This window comes from Catharus ustulatus, chromosome 29 (assembly GCF_009819885.2).
Source record: "Catharus ustulatus isolate bCatUst1 chromosome 29, bCatUst1.pri.v2, whole genome shotgun sequence".
NCBI classification, from domain to species: Eukaryota; Metazoa; Chordata; class Aves; order Passeriformes; family Turdidae; genus Catharus; species Catharus ustulatus.
This window is the reverse complement of record NC_046249.1, coordinates 1913497-1939638: the sequence shown is the minus strand read 5'-3', so window position 1 is coordinate 1939638 and position 26142 is coordinate 1913497. Positions and strand designations below refer to the sequence as shown.

Below are 26142 nucleotides of genomic sequence, written 5' to 3'. Positions count from 1 at the left end.
CCTGAATTTTTGACCTTAATTTCCCTGTTTTGTTTTACCTTAATTTCCCTGGATTTTTTTACCTTAAATTCCTGGATTTTTACCTTAAATTCCTGGATTTTTCTACCTTATTTCTCTGGATTTCTGACCTTATTTCCCTTGGATTTTTGACCTTAAATTCCCGGACTTTTGTCCTTAAATTCCTGAATTTTTGTCCTTAAATTCCTGGATCTTTTTACCTTATTTCCCTGGATTTCTGATCTTATTTCCCTTGGAATTTTTAACCTTAATTTCCTTGGATTTCTGACTTTATTTCCCTTGGATTTTTGACATTAAATTCCCTGGATTTTGGTCCTTAAATTCCTGAATTTTTGTCCTTAAATTCCTGAATTTTTTACCTTACTTCCCTGGATTTCTGACCTTATTTCCCTTGGATTTTTTACCTCATTTCCTGGATTTCTGAGTTTGTTTTTCCTTGAACTTTTTACCTTAATTTCCTGGATTTTTTTACCTTATTTTTCTGGATTTTTGACCTTATTTCCCTTGGATTTTTGACCTTAAATTCCCGGACTTTTGTCCTTAAATTCTGAATTTTTTTCCTTAAATTCTGGACTTTTTACCTTAAATTCCTGGATTTTTTAAATCTTAAATTCCTGGACTTTTTACCTTAAATTCCTGGATTTTTTTTACCTTAAATTCGTGGATTTTTTAAATCTGAAATTCCTGGATTTTTTAACCTTATTTCCCTGTATTTTTTACCTGATTTTCCCTGATTTTTTACCTTATTTCCCTGTATTTTTTACCTTATTTTCCCTGATTTTTTACCTTATTTCCCTGGATTTTTTAACCTTATTTCCCTGGATTTTTGACTTTATTTCCCTTGGATTTTTGACCTTAAATTCCTGGATTTTTGACCTTAAATTCCCCGACTTTTGTCCTTAAATTCCTGAATTTTTGTCCTTAAATTCCTGGACTTTTTACCTTAAATTCCTCAATTTTTTACCTTAAATTCCTGGATTTTTTAACCTTATTTCCCTGTATTTTTTACCTTATTTCCCTGGATTTTTTACCTTATTTCCCTGTATTTTTTACCTGATTTTCCCTGATTTTTTGTCTTATTTCCCTGGATTTTTTACCTTATTTCCCTGGATTTCTAACCTTATTTCTCTTGGATTTTTACCTTAAATTCCTGGATTTTTTTACCTTATTTCCCTTGAATTTCTAACCTTAATCCCCTACATCTCTACCCTTAATCCCCCTTCCCTTTCCCCCTCACCCCATTAATTCCACCTCGTTAATTTTAACCCATTAATTCCACCTCACCAACCTCAACCCCACTCACTTCCCACCCCACCCCCCTCCACCCCAGGTTCCTCCAGGACCAAACCAGCCCTGCCTTCCAATTTTACCGCATGAAAGTCTTGGAGCTCTGCCCCTCCATCACCTTCACCCCCAAAACCCCCCCGAGAACCCCGGAGCTCTCCGAGGACGACGACGACGACGACGAAGACGAAGAATCCGAACCCTCCCAACCCGCGGGGGACGAGGATGAGGATGATGAGGACGTGGCAGCAGGTAGAAGGGTGGCCCAGCTGGAGGAAGATCTCTCCAGGGCAGCAGAGGAGGTGTCTGGAGGTGAAGGGCGGCCCTGCAGCCCCTCTGACGGCGCTGTCCCAAATCTGTCGACACAGGCACCCAGCCCGGCCCCCGGCGCGCCCTTCCCTCGAAAAAGGGTCAGCAGCAAATCCCTCAAAGTGGGCATGATCCCGGCCTCCAAAAGGATCTGCCTCATTGAGGAGCCCAAAGGTCAGTTTGGTACAGAAAAAAGGGAAATTTGGGCAAAAAATCAAAATTTTTATGTGTCTGTCGCTCAAAAATTTCATATTTCTGTAATGCGAAATTCAGCATTTTGTCACTTTACAAAATGACATCTCTGATAGAAAATTCAACAGCAAATCCCTCAAAGTGGGGATGGTCCTGGTCTTCAAAAGGATCTGAACTCCTTGAGGAGCCCAAGGTCAGTTTGGTACAGAAAAAAGAGGAATTCAGGAAAAAAATCCAAATTTTTATGTGTCTGACGTTCAAAAATACCATATTCTGTAATGTAAAAGTCATCATAAAATTCATCAGGAAATGCCTCCAAGTGGGGATGGTCCCACCTCCAAAAGGATCTGCCTCATTGAGGAGCCCAAAGGTCAGTTTGGTATGGAAAAATTGAGAATTTGGGTAAAAAATCCAAATTTTTCGGTGTCTGTCGCTCGAAAATGTCACATTTCTCTGACGCAAAATCGCGATTTTGTCACTTTACAAAATGACATCTCTGATAGAAAGTTCAGCAGGAAATCCCTCAAAGTGGGGATGGTCATGGTCTTCAAAAGGATCTGAGCACAAAGGTCAGTTTTATACAGAAAAAAGAGGAATTTGAGAAAAAAAATCCAAATTTTTAGGTGTTTTGTCACTTAAAAATTGCATTTTTCATATAAAAAATGAGCGCAAAATTGACTTTAAATCTTCATTGAAGTGGTGAAGGAGAAGCTGAATTGAGGAGCCCAAAGGTGGGTGGCCATTGAAATATTTCACTTTTATACAGAAATAACAAAGGGTTTGGGTAAAAATCCCAATTTTTTAGGTGTCTGTCGCTCAAAAATGTCGCATTTCTGTGACGCAAAATCTCAATTTTGTCGCTTTACAAAATGACATCTCTGATAGAAAATTCATCAGGAAATCCCTCAAAGTGGGGATGGTCCTGGTCTTCAAAAGGATTTGAGCACAAAGGTCAGTTTGGTATGGAAAAAAGAGGAATTTGAGAAAAAAATCAAAATTTTTGCGTCTCTCTCGCTCGAAAATGTCGCATTTCTCTGATGCAAAATCGCGATTTTGTCACTTTACAAAATGACATCTCTGATAGAAAATTCAGCAGCAAATCTCTCAAAGTGGGAATGGTCATGGTCTTCAAAAGGATCTGAGCACAAAGGTCAGTTTTATACAGAAAAAAGGGAAATTTGAGAAAAAAATCCAAATTTTTAGGTGTTTCATTTCTTAAAAATTGCGTTTTTCATGTAAAAAATGAGCGCAAAATTGACTTTAAATCTTCATCAAGTGGTGAAGCAGATGCTGAATTGAGGAGCCCAAAGGTGGGTGGCCATTGAAATATTTCACTTTTATACAGAAATAACAGAGGGTTTGGGTAAAAATCCCAATTTTTTAGGTGTCTGTTGTTCAAAAATTTCGTATTTCTGTAATGCGAAATTCAGCATTTTGTCACTTTACAAAATGACATCTCTGATAGAAAGTTCAGCAGCAAATCTCTCAAAGTGGGCATGATCCCGGCCTCCAAAAGGATCTGCCTCATTGAGGAGCCCAAAGGTCAGTTTGGTACAGAAAAAAGAAGAATTTGAGAAAAAAAATCCAAATTTTTTGGTGTCTTTCGTTCAAAAATATCATATTCTGTAATGTAAAAGTCATCATAAAAGTCATCAGGAAATCCCTCCAAGTGGGGATGGTCCTGGTCTTCAAAAGGATCTGCCTCATTGAGGAGCCCAAAGGTGGGTGGAGATCACAATAGTTCAGTTTTATATGGAAAAATGGAGAATTTGAGAAAAAAAATCCAAATTTTTAGGGGTTTTGTCGCTTAAAAATTGCGTTTTTTCGTATAAGAAATGAGCGCAAAATTGACTTTAAATCTTCATTGAAGTGGTGAAGGAGAAGCTGAATTGAGGAGCCCAAAGGTGGGTGGCCATTGAAATATTTCACTTTTCTACACAAATAACAGAGGGTTTGGGTAAAAATCCCAATTTTTTAGGTGTCTGTGGCTCAAAAATGTCGTATTTCTGTGATGCAAAATCACGATTTTGTCACTTTACAAAATGACATCTCTGATAGAAAATTCATCAGGAAATCCCTCAAGGTGGAGATGATCATGGTCTCCAAAAGGATCTGCCTCATTGAGGAGCCCATAGGTCAGTTTGGTATGGAAAAATGGAGAATTTGGGCAAAAATCCAAATTTTTGCGTCTCTGTCGCTCGAAAATGTCGCATTTCTCTGATGCAAAATCGCGATTTTGTCGCTTTACAAAATGACATCTCTGATAGAAAATTCAGCAGCAAATCCCTCAAAGTGGGGATGGTCCTGGTCTTCAAAAGGATCTGCCTCATTGAGGAGCCCAAAGGTCAGTTTGGTACAGAAAAAAGGGAAATTTGAGAAAAAAATCCAAATTTTTAGGTGTTTTTCATCACTTTAAAATCACATTTTTTCGTATAAGAAATGAGCGCAAAATTGACTTTAAATCTTCATCAAGTGGTGAAGCAGAAGCTGAATTGAGGAGCCCAAAGGTGGGTGGCCATTGAAATATTTCACTTTTCTACAGAAATAACAAAGGGTTTGGGTAAAAATCCCAATTTTTTAGGTGTCTGTCGCTCAAAAATTTCGTATTTCTGTGATGCGAAATTCGGCATTTTGTCACTTTACAAAATGAGATCTCTGATAGAAAATTCAGTAGGAAATCCCTCAAAATGGGGATGGTCCCGGCCTCCAAAAGGATCTGAGCACAAAGGTCAGTTTTGTATGGAAAAATGGAGAATTTGGGTAAAAAATCCAAATTTTTGTGTGTCTGACGCTCAAAATCGTCGCATTTCTCTGATGCAAAATCGCGATTTTGTCGCTTTACAAAATGACATCTCTGATAGAAAATTCAGCAGGAAATCCCTCCAAGTGGGAATGGTCCTGGTCTTCAAAAGGATCTGAACCCAAAAGTCAGTTTTATAGAAAAAAAATGGAGAATTTGGGCAAAAAATCCAAATTTTTAGGTGTTTCGTCACTTAAAAATTGCGGTTTTTTCGTATATAAAAATGAGCGGTAAAAAATTGAATTTAAATCTTCATCAAGTGGTGAAGGAGAAGCTGAATTGAGGAGCCCAAAGGTGGGTGACCATTGAAATATTTCACTTTTATACAGAAATAACAAAGGGTTTGGGTAAAAATCCCAATTTTTTAGGTGTCTGTCGCTCAAAAATGTCGCATTTCTCTGACGCAAAATCGCGATTTTGTCGCTTTACAAAATGCCATCTCTGATAGAAAATTCAGCAGCAAATCCCTCAAAGTGGGGATGGTCATGGTCTTCAAAAGGATCTGAACTCCTTGAGGAGCCCAAAGGTCAGTTTGGTACAGAAAAAAGAGGAATTCAGGAAAAAAATCCAAATTTTTATGTGTCTGACGTTCAAAAATACCATATTCTGTAATGTAAAAGTCATCATAAAATTCATCAGGAAATGCCTCCAAGTGGGGATGGTCCCACCTCCAAAAGGATCTGCCTCATTGAGGAGCCCAAAGGTCAGTTTGGTACGGAAAAATTGAGAATTTGGGTAAAAAATCCAAATTTTTATGTGTCTGTCGCTCAAAATCGTCGCATTTCTCTGATGCAAAATCGCGATTTTGTCACTTTACAAAATGACATCTCTGATAGAAAGTTCAGCAGCAAATCCCTCAAAGTGGGGATGGTCCCACCTCCAAAAGGATCTGCTCATTGAGGAGCCCAAAGGTCAGTTTGGTACAGAAAAAAGGGAAATTTGGGCAAAAAAATCCAAATTGTTGCGTGTCTGTTGCTCGAAAACATCGCATTTCTCTGATGCAAAAATTGTCAGGAATCCCTCAAAGTGGGGATGGTCCCACCTCCAAAAGGATCTGAACTCATTGAGGAGCCCAAAGGTCAGTTTGGTATGGAAAAATGGGAAATTTGGGAAAAAAATCTAAATTTTTACTTGTCTGACACTCAAAATTATCATATTTCTGTGATGCGAAATTCAGCATTTTGTCACTTTACAAAATGACATCTCTGATAGAAAATTCAGCAGCAAATCCCTCAAAGTGGGGATGGTCCTGGTCTCCAAAAGGATCTGTGCCCAAAGGTCAGTTTTGTATGCAAAAATGGAGAATTTGAGAAAAAAATCCAAATTTTTAGGTGTTTCATTTCTTAAAAATTGCGTTTTTTCATATAAAAAATGAGCGCAAAATTGAATTAAAATCTTCATTGAAGTGGTGAAGGAGAAGCTGAATTGAGGAGCCCAAAGGTGGGTGGCCATTGAAATATTTCACTTTTATACACAAGGAACAAAGGGTTTGGGTAAAAATCCCAATTTTTTAGGTGTCTGTCACTCAAAAATGTCGCATTTCTCTGATGCAAAATCGCGATTTTGTCGCTTTACAAAATGCCATCTCTGATAGAAAATTCAGCAGCAAATCCCTCAAAGGGGAGATGATCATGGTCTCCAAAAGGATCTGCTCATTGAGGAGCCCAAAGGTCAGTTTGGTATGGAAAAATGGAGATTTTGGGTAAAAAATCCAAGTTTTATGTGTCTGACGCTCAAAATCGTCACATTTCTCTGATGCAAAATCGCGATTTTGTCACTTTACAAAATGCCATCTCTGATAGAAAATTCAGCAGCAAATCCCTCAAAGTGGGGATGGTCCTGGTCTTCAAAGGATCTGCCTCATTGAGGAGCCCAAAGGTCAGTTTTATGTAGAAAAATGGAGAATTTGGGTAAAAAATCCAAATTTTTCGGTGTCTCTCGCTCAAAAATGTTGCATTTCTCTGATGCAAAATCGTGATTTTGTCACTTTACAAAATGACATCTCTGATAGAAAATTCATCAGGAAATCCCTCAAATGGGGATGGTCCTGGTCTTCAAAAGGATCTGCCTCCTTGAGGAGCCCAAAGGTCAGTTTGGTACAGAAAAAAGGGAAATTCAGGAAAAAAATCCAAATTTTATGTGTCTGACGTTCAAAAATACCATATTCTGTAATGTAAAAGTCATCATAAAATTCATCAGGAAATCCCTCAAAGTGGGGATGGTCCCACCTCCAAAAGGATCTGAGCACAAAGGTCAGTTTTATACAGAAAAAAGGGAAATTTGAGAAAAAAATCCAAATTTTTAGGTGGTTTTGGTCACTTAAAAATCACTTTTTTCGTATAAGAAATGAGCGCAAAATTGACTTCAAATCTTCATTGAAGTGGTGAAGGAGAAGCTGAATTGAAGAGCCCAAAGGTGGGTGGCCATTGAAATATTTCACTTTATACACAAGGAACAAAGGGTTTGGGTAAAAATCCCAATTTTTTAGGTGTCTGTCGCTCAAAAATGTCGCGTTTCTGTGACGCAAAATCGCGATTTTGTCACTTTACAAAATGCCATCTCTGATAGAAAATTCATCAGCAAATCCTCAAAGTGGGGATGATCCCAACCTCCAAAAGAATCTGAGCACAAAGGTCAGTTTTATAGAAAAAAAATGGAGAATTTGAGAAAAAAAATCCAAATTTTTAGGTGTTTCATCACTTAAAAATTGTATTTTTTCGTATATAAAAATGAGCAGAAAATTCACTTAAAATTTTCATTCAAGTGGTGAAGGAAAAGCTGAATTTAAGAGGTCAAAAGACATCAAAATATTTAAATTTTATACTGAAATAAAAGAGGATATGGGCAAAAATCCTGATTTTTTTGGGGCAAAAATTCTGATTTTTTGGTGATTTCTTGCTTAAAAAATCGCATTTTTCATCCAAAAATGAGCACAAAATTCACTTAAAATCTTCATTGAAGTGGGGAAGGAAAAGCTGAATTTAAGAGGTCAATGAGCATCAAAATATTTAATTTTTATACTGAAATAAAAAGAATTTGGGCAAAAATCCTGATTTTTTAATGTGCTTTATTGCTTAAAAAAATCTTTTTAAGAAAATAAAATTAAATAAATTTTATGAAAATAATGAATTTTTGTGGGAATTTTTTGAATTTTTTTTACCTGTGGTTTGGAGTTTTTTACTGAAATAAAATTAAAATTTTATAAAAATAATTCAATTTTTGGAGGTTTTCTTGCTATGGTTTAGAGTTGTTTACTGAAATAAAATTAATCAATAAATTTTATTTAAAAATTCAATTTTTGGAGGTTTTTTCCTGTGCTTTGGAGTTTTTACTGAAATAAAATTAAATAAAAATTTTATAAAAATAATTCAATTTTTGGAGGTTTTTTACCTGTAGTTTGGAAGTTTTTCTAATAAAATAAAACAATAAATTTTATTAAAATAATTTTTTTGGAGGTTTTTTAGCTGTGGTTTGGAGGATTTTTTTAATAAAATAAAATTAAATAAAAATTTTACAAAAATAATTCAATTTTTGGAGTTTTTTTCCTGTGGTTTGGAATTTTTTACTGAAATAAAATTAAATAAAAATTTTACAAAAATAATTCAATTTTTGGAGGTTTTTTCCTGTGCTTTGGAGTTTTTTACTGAAATAAAATTAAATAAAAATGTTATTAAAATAATTCAATTTTTGGAGGTTTTTTTAGCTGTGGTTTTGAGGTTTTTTTGCTACAATAATTTGAATTTCCAGGTGAATTTTTTGTTTTTTGCCTTGCAGTTCATGAACCTGTCAGGATTGCCTATGACAGACCCCGGGGCTGCCCTGCCACAAAGAAAAAAAGGTAAAAAATTCAATTTTCTACCCCAAAACCAAAAAAAAAAAGAGAAATTTTGGGGAAAAAAAATCAGAATTTTCTGGAAAAAATTTGGTTAAAGCTGAAATTTTCCTTTTTTTTTTGGTTTTCTCCAGCAGTGCAAAAATTAAATTTTTATTTTCTAATAATTTTATTATTTTAATTCTAATTTTAAAATTTTTTAATTATTTTTTAAATTATTTTAAATTATTTTTAAATTATTTTAAAATTATTTTAAAAGTGATTTTTAACTGATTTTTAAGGATTTTTAAAGAGTTTTTAAAAAATATTTTTTAAGGATTTTTAAAAATATTTTTAAAGGATTTTTAAAGGATTTAAAAAAGGATTTTAAAAACTCTTCTAAAAAAAGGAAATTTCTTTTAAAAAATTCATTTAAAAGAAAGGAAATTCCTTTAAAAAAATCCTTCAAAAATTGATTTAAAAGAAGGAAATTCCTTTGAAAAATTCATTTTGAATTCATTTTAATAAGGAAAATAATTTTTTTAAAAAGTAATTGGAAAAAAAAAAAATCGCATTTAAAAGAACAAAATTCCTCTAAAAAATTCATTTAAAATGGAATTTCCTGTTTAAAAAAATCAATTTACAGCCGTTCCGGATGGGAATTTCACCCATAATTTTTTTTTAAAATAATAAAATTAATTTTATTTATTTATAATTTTTTTTTTCAGAAATGCAAGGATGTGGAGGTGCCCCAGGAGAGGCTGAGCCCCAGGAATTGGGGTTTTCCTTTGTAAAAAATCCTTTAAAAAAAAAGTAAATTCCTTTTAAAAATCCTTTAAAAAATGGAAATCCCTTAAAAAAAAAAGGAAATTCCTTTTAAAAAATTAAGGAAATTTCCTTTAAAAAAACTCATTTAAAAGAACAAAATTCCTCTAAAAAAATTCATTTAAAAATGGAATTTCCTGTAGAAAAAATTCAATTTTCAGCCGTTCCGGATGGGAATTTCACCCATAATTTTTTTTTAAAAATAATAAAATTAATTTTATTTATTTCTAATTTTTTTTCAGAAGTGCAAGGATGTGGAGGTGCCCCAGAAGAGGCTGAGCCCCAGGAATTTGGGTTTCAGATGCTGCAGAGGATGGGCTGGCAGGAGGGGCACGGGCTGGGCTCCAGGGGCCGCGGCATCCGGGAACCCGTGCACGTGTAAGGGGAAAAGGGGGAAAAATGGGATTTTAGTGGGGAAATAAAGGGGGGAAAATGGGGGAAATTATGGGGGGAAAATGAGATTTTAATGGGTAAAATATGGGGGAAAATGAGATTTTAATGGGGAAATTATGGAGAAAGTATGGGAAAAATAGGGAGAAATAAAGAGGAAATTATGGAGGGAAAATGAGATTTTCATGGGGAAATTATGGGAAAAATATGGGGGGAAATGAGATTTTAATTGGGGAATAAAGGGGAAATTTGAGGGGGAAAATGAGATTTTAATGGGGAATTTATGGAGAAATTATGGGAAAAATGTGGGGAAAAAATGAGATTTTCATGGGGAAATAATGGAGAAATTATGGGAAAAAATATGGGGAAATAAAGAGGAAATTATGGAGGGAAAATGAGATTTTAATGGGGAAATTGTGGGGAATAATGGGGAAATTATGGGGGAAATTGAGATTTTAATGGGGAAATCATGGAGAAACCATGGGGGAAAAATGGGGGAAATTATGAGGAGATAATGGGAAAATTATGGAGGAAAAATGAGATTTTAATGGGGAAATTATGGAGGAAAAAATTAGATTTTAATGGGTAAAATATGGGGAAAATGAGATTTTAATGGGGAAATTATGGAGAAATTATGGGAAAAATGTGGGGAAAGAAAGAGGAAATTATGGAGGGAAAATGAGATTTTCATGGGGAAATAAAGGGGAAAAATGAGATTTTAATGGGAAATGTTGGGGGAAAATGAGATTTTAATGGGGAAATAATGAGGAAATTATGGGGGAAAAATGAGATTTTTTATGGGGAAATTATGGGGAATAATGGGGGAATTGTGGGGAAATTATTGGGGAAATTGAGATTTTCATGGGGAAATAAAGGGGAAAAATGAGGTTTTAATGGGGAAATTATGGGGGAAAAATGGGGGAATTATGGGGAAAAATGAGATTTTTTTATGGGGAAATTGTGGGGAATAATGGGGGAATTGTGGGGAAATTATTGGGGAAATTAAGATTTTAATGGGGAAATTATGGGGGAAAAATGGGGGAAATTATGGGGGAAAAAAGAGATTTTCATGAGGAAATTATGGGGAAAATGAGATTTAGTGGGGAAATTATGGGGGAAAAATGGGGAAATAACGGGGGAAAAATGAGATTTTAATGGGGAAATCATGGGGAAAAATGAGATTTTAACGGGGAAATTATGGAAAAAATATGGGGAAAGAAAGAGGAAATTATGGAGAGAAAATGAGATTTTCATGGGGAAATTATGGGGATTTTAATGGGGAAATTATGGGGGAAAAATGGGGAAATAAAGAGGAAATTATGGGGGAAAAAGATTTTAATGGGGAAATAATGGGGGAAAATGAGATTATAATGGGGAAATTATGGAGAAATTAGGGAAATATGGGGAATAAAGAGGAAATTATGGGGGAAAATGAGATTTTAGTGGGGAAATTATGGGGAAAAATGAGATTTTAGTGGGGAAATAAAGGGGGAAAATGGGGGAAATATTGGGGGAAAATGAGATTTTAATGGGGAAATTATGGGGGAAAATATGGGGGGGAAATGAGATTTTAATTGGGGAATAAAGGGGAAATTTGAGGGGAAAATGAGATTTTAATGGGGAAATTATGGGGAAAAATGAGATTTTAATGGGGAAATATGAAGAAATTATGGCAAAATTGTGGGAGAAAAATGGGAGAAATTATGGGGAATCATGGGAACATTATGGGGAAATAAAGGGGAAAATATGGGGGAAAAATGAGATTTTTCATGGGGAAATTATGGGGAAATAATGAGATTTTCATGGGGAAATTATGGAGAAATTATGGGAAAAATATGGGAAATAAAGAGGAAATTATGGGGGAAAAATGATATTTTAACAGGGAAATTATGGGGGAAAAAAGATTTTAATGGGTAAAATATGGGTGAAAATGAGATTTTCATGGGGAAATTATGGAGAAATTAGGGAAAAATGTGGGGAAAAAATGAGATTTTAATGGGGAAATCATGGGGGAAAAGGAGATCTTCATGGGGAAATTATGGAGAAATTATGGGAAAAATATGGGGAAATAAAGAGGAAATTATGGGGGAAAATGAGATTATAATGGGGAAATTATGGAGAAATTATGGGAAAAAATACGGGGAAATAAAGAGGAAATTATGGGGAAAAAGAGATTTTCATGGGGAAAATATGGGGGGAAATGAGATTTTCGTGGGGAAATTATGGGGGAAAAATGGGGGAAATAATGGGGGAAAAATGAGATTTTAATGGGAAATTGGGGGGAAAATGAGATTTTAATGGGGAAATAGTGAGGAAATTATGGGGGAAAAATGAGATTTTAATGGAGAAATTATGGGAAAAATATGAGGAAAAAATGAGATTTTCATGGGGAAATAAAGGGGAAAAATGAGATTTTCATGGGTAAAATATGGGGGAAAATGAGATTTTCATGGGAAATTGTGGGGGAAAAATGAGATTTTAGTGGGGAAATAAAGGGGGAAAAATGGGGGAAATTATGGGGAAAAATGAGATTTTCATGGGGAAATTATGGGGGAAAATATGGGGAAATTATGGGGGAAAAATGAGATTTTAATAGGGAAATTATGGGGGAAAAAATGAGATTTTCATGGGGAAAAATGAGATTTTCATGGGGAAATTATGGGAAAATTATGGGGAAAAATGAGATTTTAATGGGGAAATAAAGGGGAAAAACGAGATTTTTCATGGGGGAATAATGGAGAAATTATGGGAAAAATATGGGGAATTAAAGAGGAAATTATGGAGGAAAATGAGATTTTAATGGAGAAATTATGGGGAAAAATGAGATTTTCATAGGGAAATAATGGGGGAAAAATGGGGAAAATTCAGTTTTTAATGGGAAATAATGGGAAAATTATGGAGAAAAAATGAGATTTTAATGCAAAAATTATGGGGAATTGTGGAGAAATAATGAGGAAATTATGGGGGGAAAATGGGGTAAATTTTGGGGGGAAAATGAGATTTTTGTGGGGAAATTATGGGGTAAAAACGGGGGAAATTATGGGGAAAAAATGAGATTTTAATGGGGAAATTATGGAGAAATTACGGGAAAAATATGGGGAAATAAAGAGGAAATTATGGGGAAAAAAGAGATTTTAATGGGGAAATTATGGAGGAAAAATGAGATTTTCATGGGGAAATTATGGGGGAAAAATGAGATTTTAGTGGGGAAATTATGGGGAAACATGGGGGAAATTATGGGGGAAAAATGAGAATTTTATGGGGAAATTGTGGAGAAATTATGGGGAAAAATATGGGGAACTAAAGAGGAAATTATGGGGGAAAATGAGATTTTTCATGGGGAAATTATGGGGGAAAAATGGGGGAAATTATGGGGAAAAAATGAGACTTTATTGGGGAAATTATAGGGGAAAATATGGGGGGGAAATGAGATTTTCATGGGGAAATAATGGGGAAATTATGGAGAAATTATGGAAAAATATGGGGAAATAAAGAGGAAATTATGGAGGGAAAATGAGATTTTAGTGGGGAAATTATGGGGAAAAATTGTGGGAATAATGGGAAAATTATGGAGAAAAAATGAGATTTTAATGGGGAAATTATGGGGGAAAAACAGATTTTAATGGGGAAATAATGGGGAAAATTCAGTTTATAATGGGGGAATAATGGGGAAATAAGGGGGGAATTATGGGGGAAATTGAGATTTAATGTGGAAACAATGGGGATTTTAATGGGGAAATAATGGGGGAAATAATGAGGTAAATTGAGTTTTTTATGGGGGAATTATGGGGAAATAATGGGAAAATAAGAGATTTTAATGGGAGAAATAATGGCTTTTAATGGGGGAAATAATGAGGAAAAAAAGGGATTTTAATGAGGGAAATAATGGCTTTTAATGGGGGAATTTTGGGAGAAATAATGAATTTTTAATAGGAAAAAAAAGGGATTTTAATGAAGAAAAAGAGAAATTTTAATTGAATTAATTAATACATTTCCCATTAAAAAATCCTCTTTTATTTCACTCCTTAAACACCAAAATTCTGATTTTTTGGGTGCCAATTTCCCCCAAAAATCCCCATTTTTTCCTCTTTTATTTCACATTTTCCTCATTTATTTCACATTTTAATCATTTATTTCACATTTTCCACATTTATTTCACAATTCCCTGATTTTCCCACCCAAAAAATCCCATTTTTAATAGGAAAAAATAGGGAAAAAATTGAAAAAAATTGAAAATAATTTTAAAATAATTAAAAATAATTTTAAAATATTTTTTAAAAATCAGATTTTTTATTTCTAATAAATTTTTTTAATTTTTATTTTTCTCCAGGGGTGCCACCTCAGCAGGGGAAGGGTTGGGAGTGGCAGGGGAGGAGAATCAAGAAGATGCTTTTGATATTTTCAGACAGAGAATGATCCAAATGTACCGACAGAAAAGGGCAAACAAATGAGGTGAGTGCCCCAAATTCAATTTAAAACCAAAAAAAAATTCAATTTTGGGGCCATTTCTGAAAATATTTTATTTTTTTCTGAGCACCCACAGGTGCTGAGAGACCCCAAAAATTTGATTTTTTTATAAATTTTTCTGATTTTTGAGAATTTGGAGGTTCTGAGTGGCCTCAAAATTTTAATTTTTAAAGTTTTTCTGATTTTTCTGAATTTGGAATTTCTGAGTGGCCCCAAAATTGGAATTTTTTTTTATTTATTCTGATTTCTGACAATCTGGATGTGCTGAGTGATCCCAAAATCTTCTTTTTTTTCTCTTTTTTTCTCCATTTTTCTTCCCTTTTTCCTCTTTTTTCTCTCTTTTATTTTCTATTTTTATTTTCCTTTTCCCTCTCCATTTTTCCTCTTTATTCCTCCTTTTTTATTCATTTCTTTTATTCCTCTCTTTTTTCTCCTCTCTCATTTTTGGTCTTTTTTCCTCCTTTTTTCCCTCTATTATTTCTTTTTTAAATTGTTTTTATTTCTCTTTTTTTCCTCCCTTTTCCCTCTTTTATTTCTCTTTTTTTCTTCTCTCCTCTCTCCTTTTCCTCTCCATTTTCTCTCCTTTTTCTCCATTTTCTCTCAATTTTCTCTCTTTTTTCTCCCCATTTTCCTCTCAATTTTCTCCCTATTTCTCCATTTTTTCTCTTTTTTTCCCCCCCATTTTATCTCAATTTTCTCCCATTTCCTCCCCTTTTTCCTCCCCATTTTCTCTCAATTTTCTCTGTTTATTCTTCCCATTCCTCTCCATTTTCTCTCATTTTTCTGCCCATTTTCCTCCCCATTTTCTCTCAATTTTCTCTCAATTTTCTCTCAATTTTCCCCCCCATTTTCTCTCTCTTTCTCCCTTTTCTCTCCATTTTCCTCTCAATTTTCTCCTCATTTCCTCTCTATTTTCTCTCTTTTTTCTCCCCATTTTCCTCTCCCATTTTCTCCCCATTTTCTCTTTTTTCTCCCCATTTTCCCCCCATTTCCTCTCATTTTCCTCTCATTTTCCCTCAATTTTCTCTAATTTTTCTCCCCCTTTTCTTCCCTTTTCTCCCTCTTTTCTCCCCTCTTTCTTTCAATTTTCTCCCCATTTTCTCTCCTTTTCCTCCCCATTTCCCCCATTTTCTCTTAATTTTCCTCTCCATTTTCTCTCTTTTTTCTCCCCATTTTCTCTTCTCTTTCTCCCCATTTCTTCTCCCATTTTCTCCCCCATTTTCTCTCTATTGTCTCTCTTTTTCTTCTCATTTTCCCATTTCCTCCCCATTTCTTTCCTCTTTCTCCCCTTTTCCTCTCCCATTTTCTCCCTTTTCTCTCTTTTTTCTCCCCATTTTCTCCCCATTTTTCTCTCCATTTAATTCTCTCTATTCCTCCCTGTTTTCTCCCCATTTTTCTCCACTTTTCTCTCCATTTTCTTTCCTCTTTCTCCCATGTTCTCCCCATTTTTCTCCCCATTTTCTCTCTATTTTCTCCCCTTTTCCTCTCCCATTTCTCCCCATTCTCTCTCAATTTTCTCTCAATTTCCTCTGCATTTTCTCCCTTTTCTTTCCTCCACTTTTCCCTCCTTTTCCTCTCATTTTCCTCTCATTTTTCTCCCCTTCTTCTCTCCACTTTCTCTCCATTTCCTCCCCATTTCTCCCCATTTCCTCTCTATTTTCTCCCCTTTTCCTCTCCCATTTTCTCTCCTCTTTCTCCCCATTTTCCTCTCAATTTTCTCCCCATTTCCTCTCCACTTTCTTTTTTCTCCGTTTTTTCTCCACATTTTCTCCATTTTCTCTCTTTTTTTCTCCCCATTTCCCCTCCTTTTCCCCACCATTTTCTCCCCATTTTCCCTCAATTTTCTCTATTTTTTCTCCCCATTTTCTCCCTCTTTTCTCCCCTCTTTCTTCCCACTTTCTCTCTATTTTCCCTCATTTTTCTCCCCATTTTCTCCCCATTTTCTCTCAATTTTCTCTCAATTTTCTCTATTTTTTCTCCTCATTTTCTCCCCATTTTCTCTCAATTTTCTCTCAATTTTCTCTATTTTTTCTCCCCATTTTCTCCCCATTTTCTCCCCATTTTCTCCCCATTTTCTCCCCATTTTCTCTCAATTTTCTCTCTTTTTTCTCCCCATTTTCTCCCTCTTTTCTCCCCTCTTTCTCTCATTTTCTTCCCATTTCCTCCCCATTTTCTCCCCATTTTCTCTCCATTTTTCCTCATTTTTCTCCCCATTTCCTCCCATTTTCTCCCCATTTTCTCTCTTTTTCTCCCCATTTTCTCCCCATTTCCTCCCCATTTTCTCTCTTTTTCTCCCCATTTCCTCCCATTTTCTCTCTTTTTTCTCCCCATTTTCTCCCCATTTCCTCTCCATTTTCCCTCATTTTTCTCCCCATTTTCTCCCCATTTCCTCTCTATTTTCCCTCATTTTCTCTATTTTTTCTCCCCATTTTCTCTCAATTTTCTCCCCATTCCCCCCTATTTTCCCCTCCAGGCTCTCCAGGACCCTGCCCTGCTCCCTGTGCTCTCTCTGCTTTTTCCTCGGATTTTTCCTCCTCCCTGCAGGAATTTTCCCTCCAAGGAGCAACAAAAACGAAAAATTCCCATTTAGTGTAAGTAACTTGGCTAGAAATGTCCAAACCTCTGCTGAAAATCAAAAATCAATTCCAAAAATTCATCCATAAATGTCCAGCTGGGCAATCTCTGCTTCCTGTGACCTTGGAATTTTTCTTTTTTTTTTGTCACTTTGGCCATTTGGAGGAGATATGCATTTTTATTTCCATTAAATTCACGTCATTTAAATTTATTTTTTTAAATTCCTGTGGGTGCAGAGAAGAATTTTGGAGTCAAAATTGAATTTTTAGGATGGGATTCCTCCCCAAAAATTTGAATTTTTGCCCCTGCTCCTTTCTCCAACCAACAATCTGCTCCAGTTCCCATTTTTTGGACAAAATTCTGATTTTTTTAGGGGAAATCTTCCATCTCCTGCATTTTTTTCCTTCCCTCCACCAAATTTCCTGAGGGAAAGGAGCTCAAAATTCACGTCCTGACTTTTCTTTTTCATGCACTAAGACCTGGTGCATTTTTCTTTTTTTTTTCCTTTTTTCCCAATTTTTCTCCTTTTTCCCCTTTTTTTCTTTTTCCCCCTTTTTTTTTTTTCCTTTTTTTTTCCCTTTTTTGCACCAAAATTATGTTTTTTTTTTGTTGCCTCAATGCCCAGAGCTCCCCTTTTATCCCCAGGAATAAATTTCAATTTTATTTTCAATTCCTCCCTCAAAACAACAAAACTTTACATTTCCCATCCTCTGTGATTTTTTAAAATCCAAATTATTTTGGATTTTTATTTTGTTTTGTTCTCTTTGATGTGAAATAATTTTTTCCTATTTATTTTGGGGATTTTTGCTGTGATTTTTTTCTTGTTAAATTTTTTAGAAGACACTACATCATCCTTAATATAAAAATTTAATTATTTCCCAAAAATCAATGTACAATATTTTTTTCTCTCTTTCCCTGCTCTACTTTCAGATTATAAAACTTTAAAGGCCTTTATTATAAATTATAAAATTTATAAAGGCCTCAAAAATCCAAATATTCTCCTTTTGGATCATTTCTTATCAACAACAATTAATTAAAATTTAAAATAAAATCAGAATTTTTTTAATCCTGCATATCTCACATCTGAGTGGCCAAACAAACCTGATGTAAAAAAAAACTGAAAATGAGAATATGCTCAAAAAACCAACGGGGTCCTTCTGAAATAAATCAAATTTGGTTTTTTTTATTTAATTTTATTTATTATTTTTGGTGAACTTTGTGAAGTGGGAGCCTTGGCTGGGAACTGTTGGCAATAAATTCTGGCTGTTCGAGGAATTTGGGGGCGTTTTCCTTTGGGGTTTGAGGGGGAAAGATCCCAAAATTTATTTGGGGACACCCTGGGGACACCCTGGGACACCTTGGGGACACTTTTGGCCATCCCAGCCTGGCCTGGGACATTCCAGGGATGGAGCAGCCACAGCAAATCTGGGAATTCCACCCCAAAATCCCTCCCAAAATCCCCTTTCCCAGTTTTAAATCCATTCCCCATATCCTGGAATTCCCATCCTTGATCCCAAATCCTTTATCCCAAATCCTTTATCCCAAATCCTTTATCCCAAAATCCTTTTAGGCTCTGGAAGCAGCTCCAAGGTTTTTCTGGATTTCCCTTCTCCAATTTTGGACATTCCAGGGATCCAGGGGCAGCCACAGCAAATCTGGGAATTCCATCCCACCAGGAATTCCTTCCAAATCCCTTTTTCCAAATTTTTTAAATCCATTCTCCCATCCTAAATCCATCCCCATATCCTGGAATTCCCAAATCCTTTATCCCAAAGTCCCTTTTAGGCTCTGCAAGCAGCTCCAAGGTTTTTCTGGAATTTCCCTTCTCCAGCCTGGCCTTGAATCCTCCGGCAGGAATTCCTTCCCAAAATCCCACCCAGATTCCCATCCCAAATCCATTCCCTGTGTCCTGCAATCCCAATCCTTATCCCAAATCCCTCTCCAGGTCTCTTGGAGTCACTTTAGGATCTGGAATCAGCTCCAAGGTTTTTCTGGATCCTTCTCCCACTTTCCTTGGACATTCCAGGGATGGAGCAGCACAGCTGCTCTGGAATTCCTTCCCAAAATCCCTCCCAAATTCCCTTTTTCCAGTTTAAATCCATTCTCCATATCCTGGAATTCCCATCCCTTATCCCAAATCCTTTATCCCAAAATCCTTTATCCCAAAGTCCCTTTTAGGCTCTGGAAGCAGCTCCAAGGTTTTTCTGGAATTTCCCTGTCCCTGTTCCTGTCCCTGCTCTTCCCAGGTCCCCTCTAAGGACAATTCTGTAATCCAGCTGGGCCCAGCTCAGGGCTGGACTCAATAAAAAATAAAAAGAAAATAATCAAATAAAATCCAGAATAACAAAAACCCAAAAAAACCCAAATAAAATAACAAAAACAACAGAAAAAAAACAGAAATAAAAGAATGAAATAACCAGAACAACTTAAATAAAAATAACCAAAATTACCAAAACAACCAAAATAAAAATAACCACAATAAAATAACCAAATAAAATAACCAAAATAACAAAAACCCCAACAAAGTAACCAAAATAACCAAAATAAAGATAACCAAAATAAAATAACCAAGTAACAAAACCCCAACAAAATAGCCAAAATAACCAAAATAAATAACCAAATAATAAAATACCCCAAAAAACCCAAATAAAAATAACAAAAAACCCAAAAAAACCCAAAATAAAATAACCACAATAACCAAAATAAATAACCAAAATAAAAACACCAAAACAAAATAACCAAAGTAACAAAAAACCCCAACAAAATAACCAAAGTAACAAAATAGCCAAAATAACCAAAATAAAATAACCAAAATAACAAACCCCCAAAAACCCAAAATAAAATAACAAAAAACCAAAAAAACCTAAATAAAAATACCACAATAACCAAAATAAATAACCAAAATAAAATAACCAAAATAAATAACCCAAATTTTAAAAAATCCCCAACAAATAAAATAACCCAAATAACCAAACCACCCCTGCCCCATTTCCAGGAACACACAATGCTCTTATTTCAGACAAAATAAATCAGGAATTTGCTATTTAGGAAAAGCCACTGCTTGTTTGGGTGCATTTCCTTCAAAAGCTTTTCTTACTTTGTTTTTTGCTTTTTTTTTTTTTTTTTATTCCCCTGAGACTTCAAACAACAAGGACAAAAAAAAGATTCCTGAGCTTTGTTTGAAGTGTCTGCCTTCACAAACAGGAATATTTCCAGCTGAGCTGGATCACATTGGGCTTGTTGGACATGAAAAGATTCCCTTCAGAAATTTCCAACATCAAAGGGGGAAAATTTGCAAATTCTTGGAGTTTTGGAAACGCCTCTGCCATCCCCTCTGGCCTGGTTTGGAGGAGAGTGTGTGCTGAGAAAGGCAGAAATGGAAATATAAACCCTCCAAATTATTGTAATTCTGAAATTAAGGAACTCTCAGGAAATGTGGGAATAGGAATAACAGTTCTTTACTGGGGAAATTAAAATAGAAATACAGAATTACAAGAACAAACCCCAAACCCTGCCTCTGTTTGAAATGGAGAATGGAAACCCCCTCCCTCCAATTATCAGAATTTTGAAATCAAGGGGCTCTCAGGAAATATGGGAATAGGAATAAAGTTCTTTACCAGGAAAATTACAATAGAAATACAGAATTACTGTCTTGTTTTGGAGGAGAGGTGTGTGCTAAGAAAGGCAGAAATGGAGAATTTAAACCCCCTCCCTCTAAATTATTAGAATTTTGAAATCAAGGGGCTCTCAGGCAAAGAAATGAGAATAGGAATAACAGGTTTTTACTAGGGAAATTAAAATAAAAATACAATACTACAAAACACAAACCCCAAACCCTGCCTCTGTTTGAAATGGAGAATGGAAACCCCCTCCCTCCAAATTATTAGAATTTTGAAATTAAGGAGCTCTCAGGAAATATGAGGATAGGAATAACAGTTCTTTACTAGGGAAATTAAAATAGAAATACAGTAGTACAAAACACAAACCCCAAATCCTGCCTGTGTTTGGAATGGAGAATGGAAACCCACTCCTTCCAAATTATTGTAATTTTGAAATTAAGGAGCTCTCAGGCAAAGATATGGGAATAGGAATAACAGTTCTTTACTGGGGAAATTAAAATGGAAATACAGAATTACTGTCCTGGTTTGGAGGGCAGGTGTGTGCTGAGAAAGGGAGAAATGGAGAATGGAAACCCCCTCCTTCCAAATTATGGGAATTTTGAAATTAAGGAACTCTCAGGAAATGTGGGAATAGGAAATAACAGTTCTTTACTAGTAAAATTAAAATAGAGATACAGAATTACAAATAACAAACCCTGCCTCTGTTTGAAATGGAGAATGGAAACCCCCTCCCTCCAAATTATTGTAATTTTGAAATCAAGGATCTCTCAGGAAATATGGGAATAGGAATAACAGTTCTTTATTAGGGAAATTAAAATAGAAATACAGAATTACTGTCCTGGTTTGGAGGAGAGGTGAGTGCTGAGAAAGGCAGAAATGGAGAATGGAAACCCCCTCCCTCTAAATTATTGTAATTTTGAAATCAAGGGGCTCTCAGGCAAAGATATGGGGAATAGGAATAACAGTTCTTTACTAGAGAAAATAAAATAGAAATACAGCACTGCTGTCCTGATTTGGAGGAGAGGTGTCTGCTGAGAAAGGCAGGAGCTTCTCTGTGAATGGAGAATGGAAACCCCCTCCCTCCAAATTATTGTAATTTTGAAATTAAGGAACTGTCGGGAAATGTGTGAATAGGAATAACAGTTCTTTACTAGGGAAATTAAAATAGAAATAACAGAATTATAAAGGAACAACCCTGCCTCTGTTTGAAATGGATAATGGAAACCCCCTCCCTCCAAATCATTATAATTTTGAAATCAAGGGGCTCTCAGGCAAAGAAATGGGAATAGGAATAACAGGTTTTTATTAGGAAAATCAAAATAAAAATACAGCTCTACTGTCCTGGTTTGGAGGAGAGGTGTCTGCTAAGAAAGGCAGGAATGGAGAATGGAAACCCCCTCCCTCCAAATTATTGTAATTTTGAAATCAAGGGCTCTCAGGAAATGTGAGAATAGGAATAACAGTTCTTTATTAGGGAAATTAAAATAGAAATACAGAATTACAGAGAACAAACCCCAAAACCCTGACACAGTCAGAGTACAACCTGACACCCATCAGTCAGGCAGGGTGTTGGCAGCAGTCCCATCCCATGGTGGCTGCATCCTCCTGCAGTGACAGATGTGGCTCAGCTGGAGCAGTGCTCCTGGACAAGGTGCAGTTTCCCTCTGGAGTCCAGTGGAGAAAGGGGCTCCCTTAGTGTCCCAAAACCTCTGTTTTTTATCTTGGTAAGAAATGTTGGGCTCTTCCCCCTGGCTGGAGCAGCTCCCAATGGGATGCAGTAAGTTTATCAGTGCCACAGTGGGACTCAATGGCCATGAGCAGAAAAATGACTGGCTGAGGAAGGATGGGCTGTGAAAAGATAAAATAAAGAACACTGCCCCAGCTGGTTTATAAAATATGAGCCATTAACAGGAGATATCTCCTGGAGGAAGGATGGGTATGAAAAAGATAAAGAACACTGCTTCACCTGATTTATAAAACCTGACCCATTATCAGAATATCTCCCCCAGAGATCAGGATCACTGCCCCACCTCAACAGATGCTGACAGAACAGCCACCTCTGATCACATTTATCGTAACCCCATCGAGAAAATCTCAATTTACTGAATTTCCTCTTTTCTGCTGCTTTAAAAACTCCAAAATCTCCTCCCAGAGCAGAAAAAAAAAACTCCAAAAATGGCCCAGAAGTGTCTCCAGCTGCTGCTTTTCAACCCCAAACTTTTCTGGGTTTTTTTTTTTTTTTTTTTTCACACAAATTCTTTGCCTGCTCCACTTTCCTGCAACTCTGGGCTTGCCCAATACAGCAATTAATCCTTCAGCAGCTAAAAATAATCCCAATTTGGCACCCTCACCTTCAGATTTTCTGTTTAAAAGCAACTCATTAAGTCTCCCCATACCCCAGAGGCTGCTGCTACCCTAATTTTTAAAATTATTATATTTTTTAATTATTATATTATTAAATTATCAAATTATTTCTCCCTTATTAATTATTTCTGCCTGGCCAGATCTATTTTTTCCCCCATTTTCTTCTCTTTCCCCCTTTTTATTAAACAATTTTCCCCACTTTTTTTTCCCCCCTCCTAATTTGACTTTTCTCCCTCTGCCCAAAAAAAAAAGTCAAAAATCAACTTTTAAAAAGCCTGAATTTATTCCTGAGGCCAGGAATAACAGGAATAACAGGTCCTGTTCCTGTGTCCCCCCAAAAAAAGGGGAAAAATTAGGAAAATAGGCAAAAAAAAAAGAAGGGGAGAAATTTAGGAAAATAGATCAAAAAAAGGGGGGAAATGAGGAAAATAGGCAAATAAAAAGGGGAAATGAGGAAAATAGGCCAAAAAAAGGGGAAAATTAGGAAAATAGACCCAAAAAAGGGAAAATTTAGGAAATAGGTAAATAAAAAAATAAAAAAGGGGAAAATGAGGGAATGGGTAAAAGGGGATGAGGAGAGTTTGGTGCTGGCCCAGCTCAGTCCCTGCCCCTGCACAATTAACATGTCACTCATTAATCAGGTGGCTGTCCTGGATTGTGTGGGTGTGCTGCAGCCATGGCCCTGTCCTGTGTCCTGTGTCCCCTCTGTCCCTTCTATCCCTCTGTCTGTCCCCTCTGTGTCCTGTGGCCCCTGTGTCCCTCTGTCTGTCCCCTGTGTCCCTTCTGTCCCTCTGTCCCTGTCCCCTCTGTCCCTTCTGTCCCTCTGTCCTCTTCTGTCCCCTCTGTCTTCTCTGTCCCATGTCCCTCTGTCCATCTATCCCCTGTGTCCCCTCTGTCCTGTGTCCCCTGTGTCCCTTCTGTCCCTCTGTCCTGTGTCCTGTGTGTCCCCTGTGTCCCCTCTATCCCTGTATCCCCGCTGTCCATCTGTCCCCATGTCCCCTCTGTCGTCCATCCATCCCCACTGTCCCATGTCCCTTTGTCCCTCTGTCCCCTCTGTCCCATGTCCATCTGTCCCTTCTGTCCATCTGTCCTTTCTGTCCCCTCTGTCCTATGTTCCTGTGTCCTTTGTCCCTCTGTCCCCTCTATCCCTGTATCTTTCTGTCCCCTCTGTCCCTGTATCCATCTGTCCCCTCTGTCCCTGTATCCCTCTGTCCCTTCTGTCCCTCTGTCCCTCTGTCCATCTGTCCCCTCTGTCCCTGTATCCCTCTGTCCTCTCTGTCCCTCTGTCCATTTGTCCCCTCAGTCCATCTGTCCCCTCTGTCCATCTGTCCCATGTTCCTGTGTCCTTTGTCCCTCTGTCCCCTCTATCCCTGTATCCCTCTGTCCCCTCTGTCCCTCTGTCCGTCTGTCCCATGTCCCTGTGTCCCTGTGGCCTGGGGGCTCCCGAGGATTTCCTGCTCGTGGCAGGCTTGGGGTTGGATTTGGGGTTTGGGGTTTGGGGTTTGGGTGTTGGGGTTGGGGTTTGGGTTTGGGTTTGGGTTGGGTTTGGTTTGGGTTTGGGTTTGGGGTTGGGGTTTGGGTTGGGGTTGGGTTTCAGGTTGGGGTTGGGTTTTGGGGTTTGCGTTTAGGTTTGGGTTGGGTCTGGGATTGGGGTTGGGGTTTGATTTGGGTTTGGATTTAGGTTTGGGGTTAGGTTGGGTCTGGGTTTAGAGTTGGGGTTTGGGTTTGGGTTTAGGTTTGTGTTGGGTTTGGGTCTGGGTTGGGTTTGGGTTGGTTTGGGTCTGGGTTGGGTTTGGGGTTTGGTTTTGGGGTTGGGTTTGGGTTTGTGTTTGGGTTTGGGGTTGGGGTTGGGGTTTGGGGTTGTGTTTAGGTTTGGGTTGGGTTTGGGTTGGGTTTGGGGTTGGGGTTGGGTTTGGGGTTGAGTTGGGGCTGGGTTTGGGTTTGGAGCGTGCCCCAAAAAACCAGGAGAGCACAAAAGTGCCAAAAACTGCTCTGTGCTGGCAGCTGCTGTCCTGGTGGCACACTGAGTGTCACCTCAGTCCTTGGGACACACACACACAGACACACACACAGACACGGTGTTACCTCAGTCCTTGGGGACACACAGACAGTGTCACCACAGTCCTGGTGACACACACACAGGTGTCACCTCATTCCTTGAGTCACACAGACAGTGTCACCTCACTCCTGGTGACACACACAGACAGTGTCACCTCAGTCTTTGGGACACACAGACAGTGTCACCTCAGTCCTGGTGACACACACACACACACACAGTGTCACCTCACATCCTGGGGACACACAGACAGTGTCACCTCACTCCAGGTGTACACTGAGTGTCACCTCACACCTCGGGGTAACACAGACACCTGAGTGTCACCTCACTCCTGGTCACCACACAGACAGTGTCACCTCAGTCCTTGGGGACACCAGAAAGTGTCACCTCACACCCTGGGGACACACAGACAGTGTCACCTCAGTCTTTGGGGACACAAGACAGTGTCACCTCACACCTTGGGGACACACACACAGAGTGCCACCTCATTCCTTGGAGTCACACAGACAGTGTCACCTCAGTCCTTGGGGACACACAGCAGGACCCCAAACATGGGGGCAGCACTGGAGGGGACACTGCAGAGCAGATTTGGGGACACTGGAGAGAACAGAAGATCTCAGGGCTGAGATGATTTGGGAGCAAAGGGTTCCAGGGCACAGAGGGTTCCAGGGGTTTGATGATTTCACGGAACAGAGGGTTCCAGAGGTTAAATGAGGATTTTGGGGAACAGAAGATCCCAGGTAAAATTTTAAATTTGAGAGGAGTAAATTTGAGAAATAGAAAAAGCAAAATCTGAAGGCAGCAAAAAGCAGCTTTTGAGGATTTTTTTTTTGAGGAAAAGGAGTATTTGAGAAATACTCAAGGTAACATTTTGAGGCACCAGCAGCAGTAAATTTGGGGAATACCAAGATAACAATTTGAGGAATACCCAAGGTAACATTTTGAGGAATACAAAAATAACATTTTGAGGAATACAAAGATAAGATTTGGAGGAATACAAAGATAACAATTGGAGGAATACCCAAGGAAACATTTTGAGGAATATCCAAGGTAAAATTTTGAGGAATACCCAAGATAACACTTTGAGGAATACCAAAAATAACATTTTGAGGAATACAAAGATAAGATTTGCAGGAATACAAAGATAAGATTTGCAGGAATACCCAAGGAAACATTTTGAGGAATATCCAAGGTAAAATTTTGAGGAATACCCAAGATAACACTTTGAGGAATACCAAAAATAACATTTTGAGGAATACAAAGATAACAATTTGAGGAACACAGAGATATCATTTGGAGGAATACAAAGATAATTTGAGGAATATAGAGATAACATTTTGAGGAATACAGAGATATCATTTGGAGGAATACAGGGATAACAGTTTGAGGAACACAGAGATAAAATTTGAGGAATAAAGAGATATCATTTGGA

At 37.2% G+C, this 26142-nt stretch overlaps 1 protein-coding gene across 1 annotated transcript in view; it reads left to right on the top strand.

Annotated features, from left to right (window-relative positions):
* Positions 1-17079, top strand: part of SUGP2 (SURP and G-patch domain containing 2) — a 31502-nt gene extending 14423 nt beyond the window's left edge. Inside the window, 6 exon segments of the mRNA XM_033081922.1 lie at positions 1349-1785; positions 8378-8440; positions 9480-9527; positions 9530-9617; positions 13960-14081; positions 16570-17079. Of these exon segments, the coding sequence (XP_032937813.1) occupies positions 1349-1785; positions 8378-8440; positions 9480-9527; positions 9530-9617; positions 13960-14080 (757 nt within the window). The 3' untranslated portion in view covers position 14081; positions 16570-17079.
* The last annotated feature ends 9063 nt before the right edge of the window (positions 17080-26142 follow it).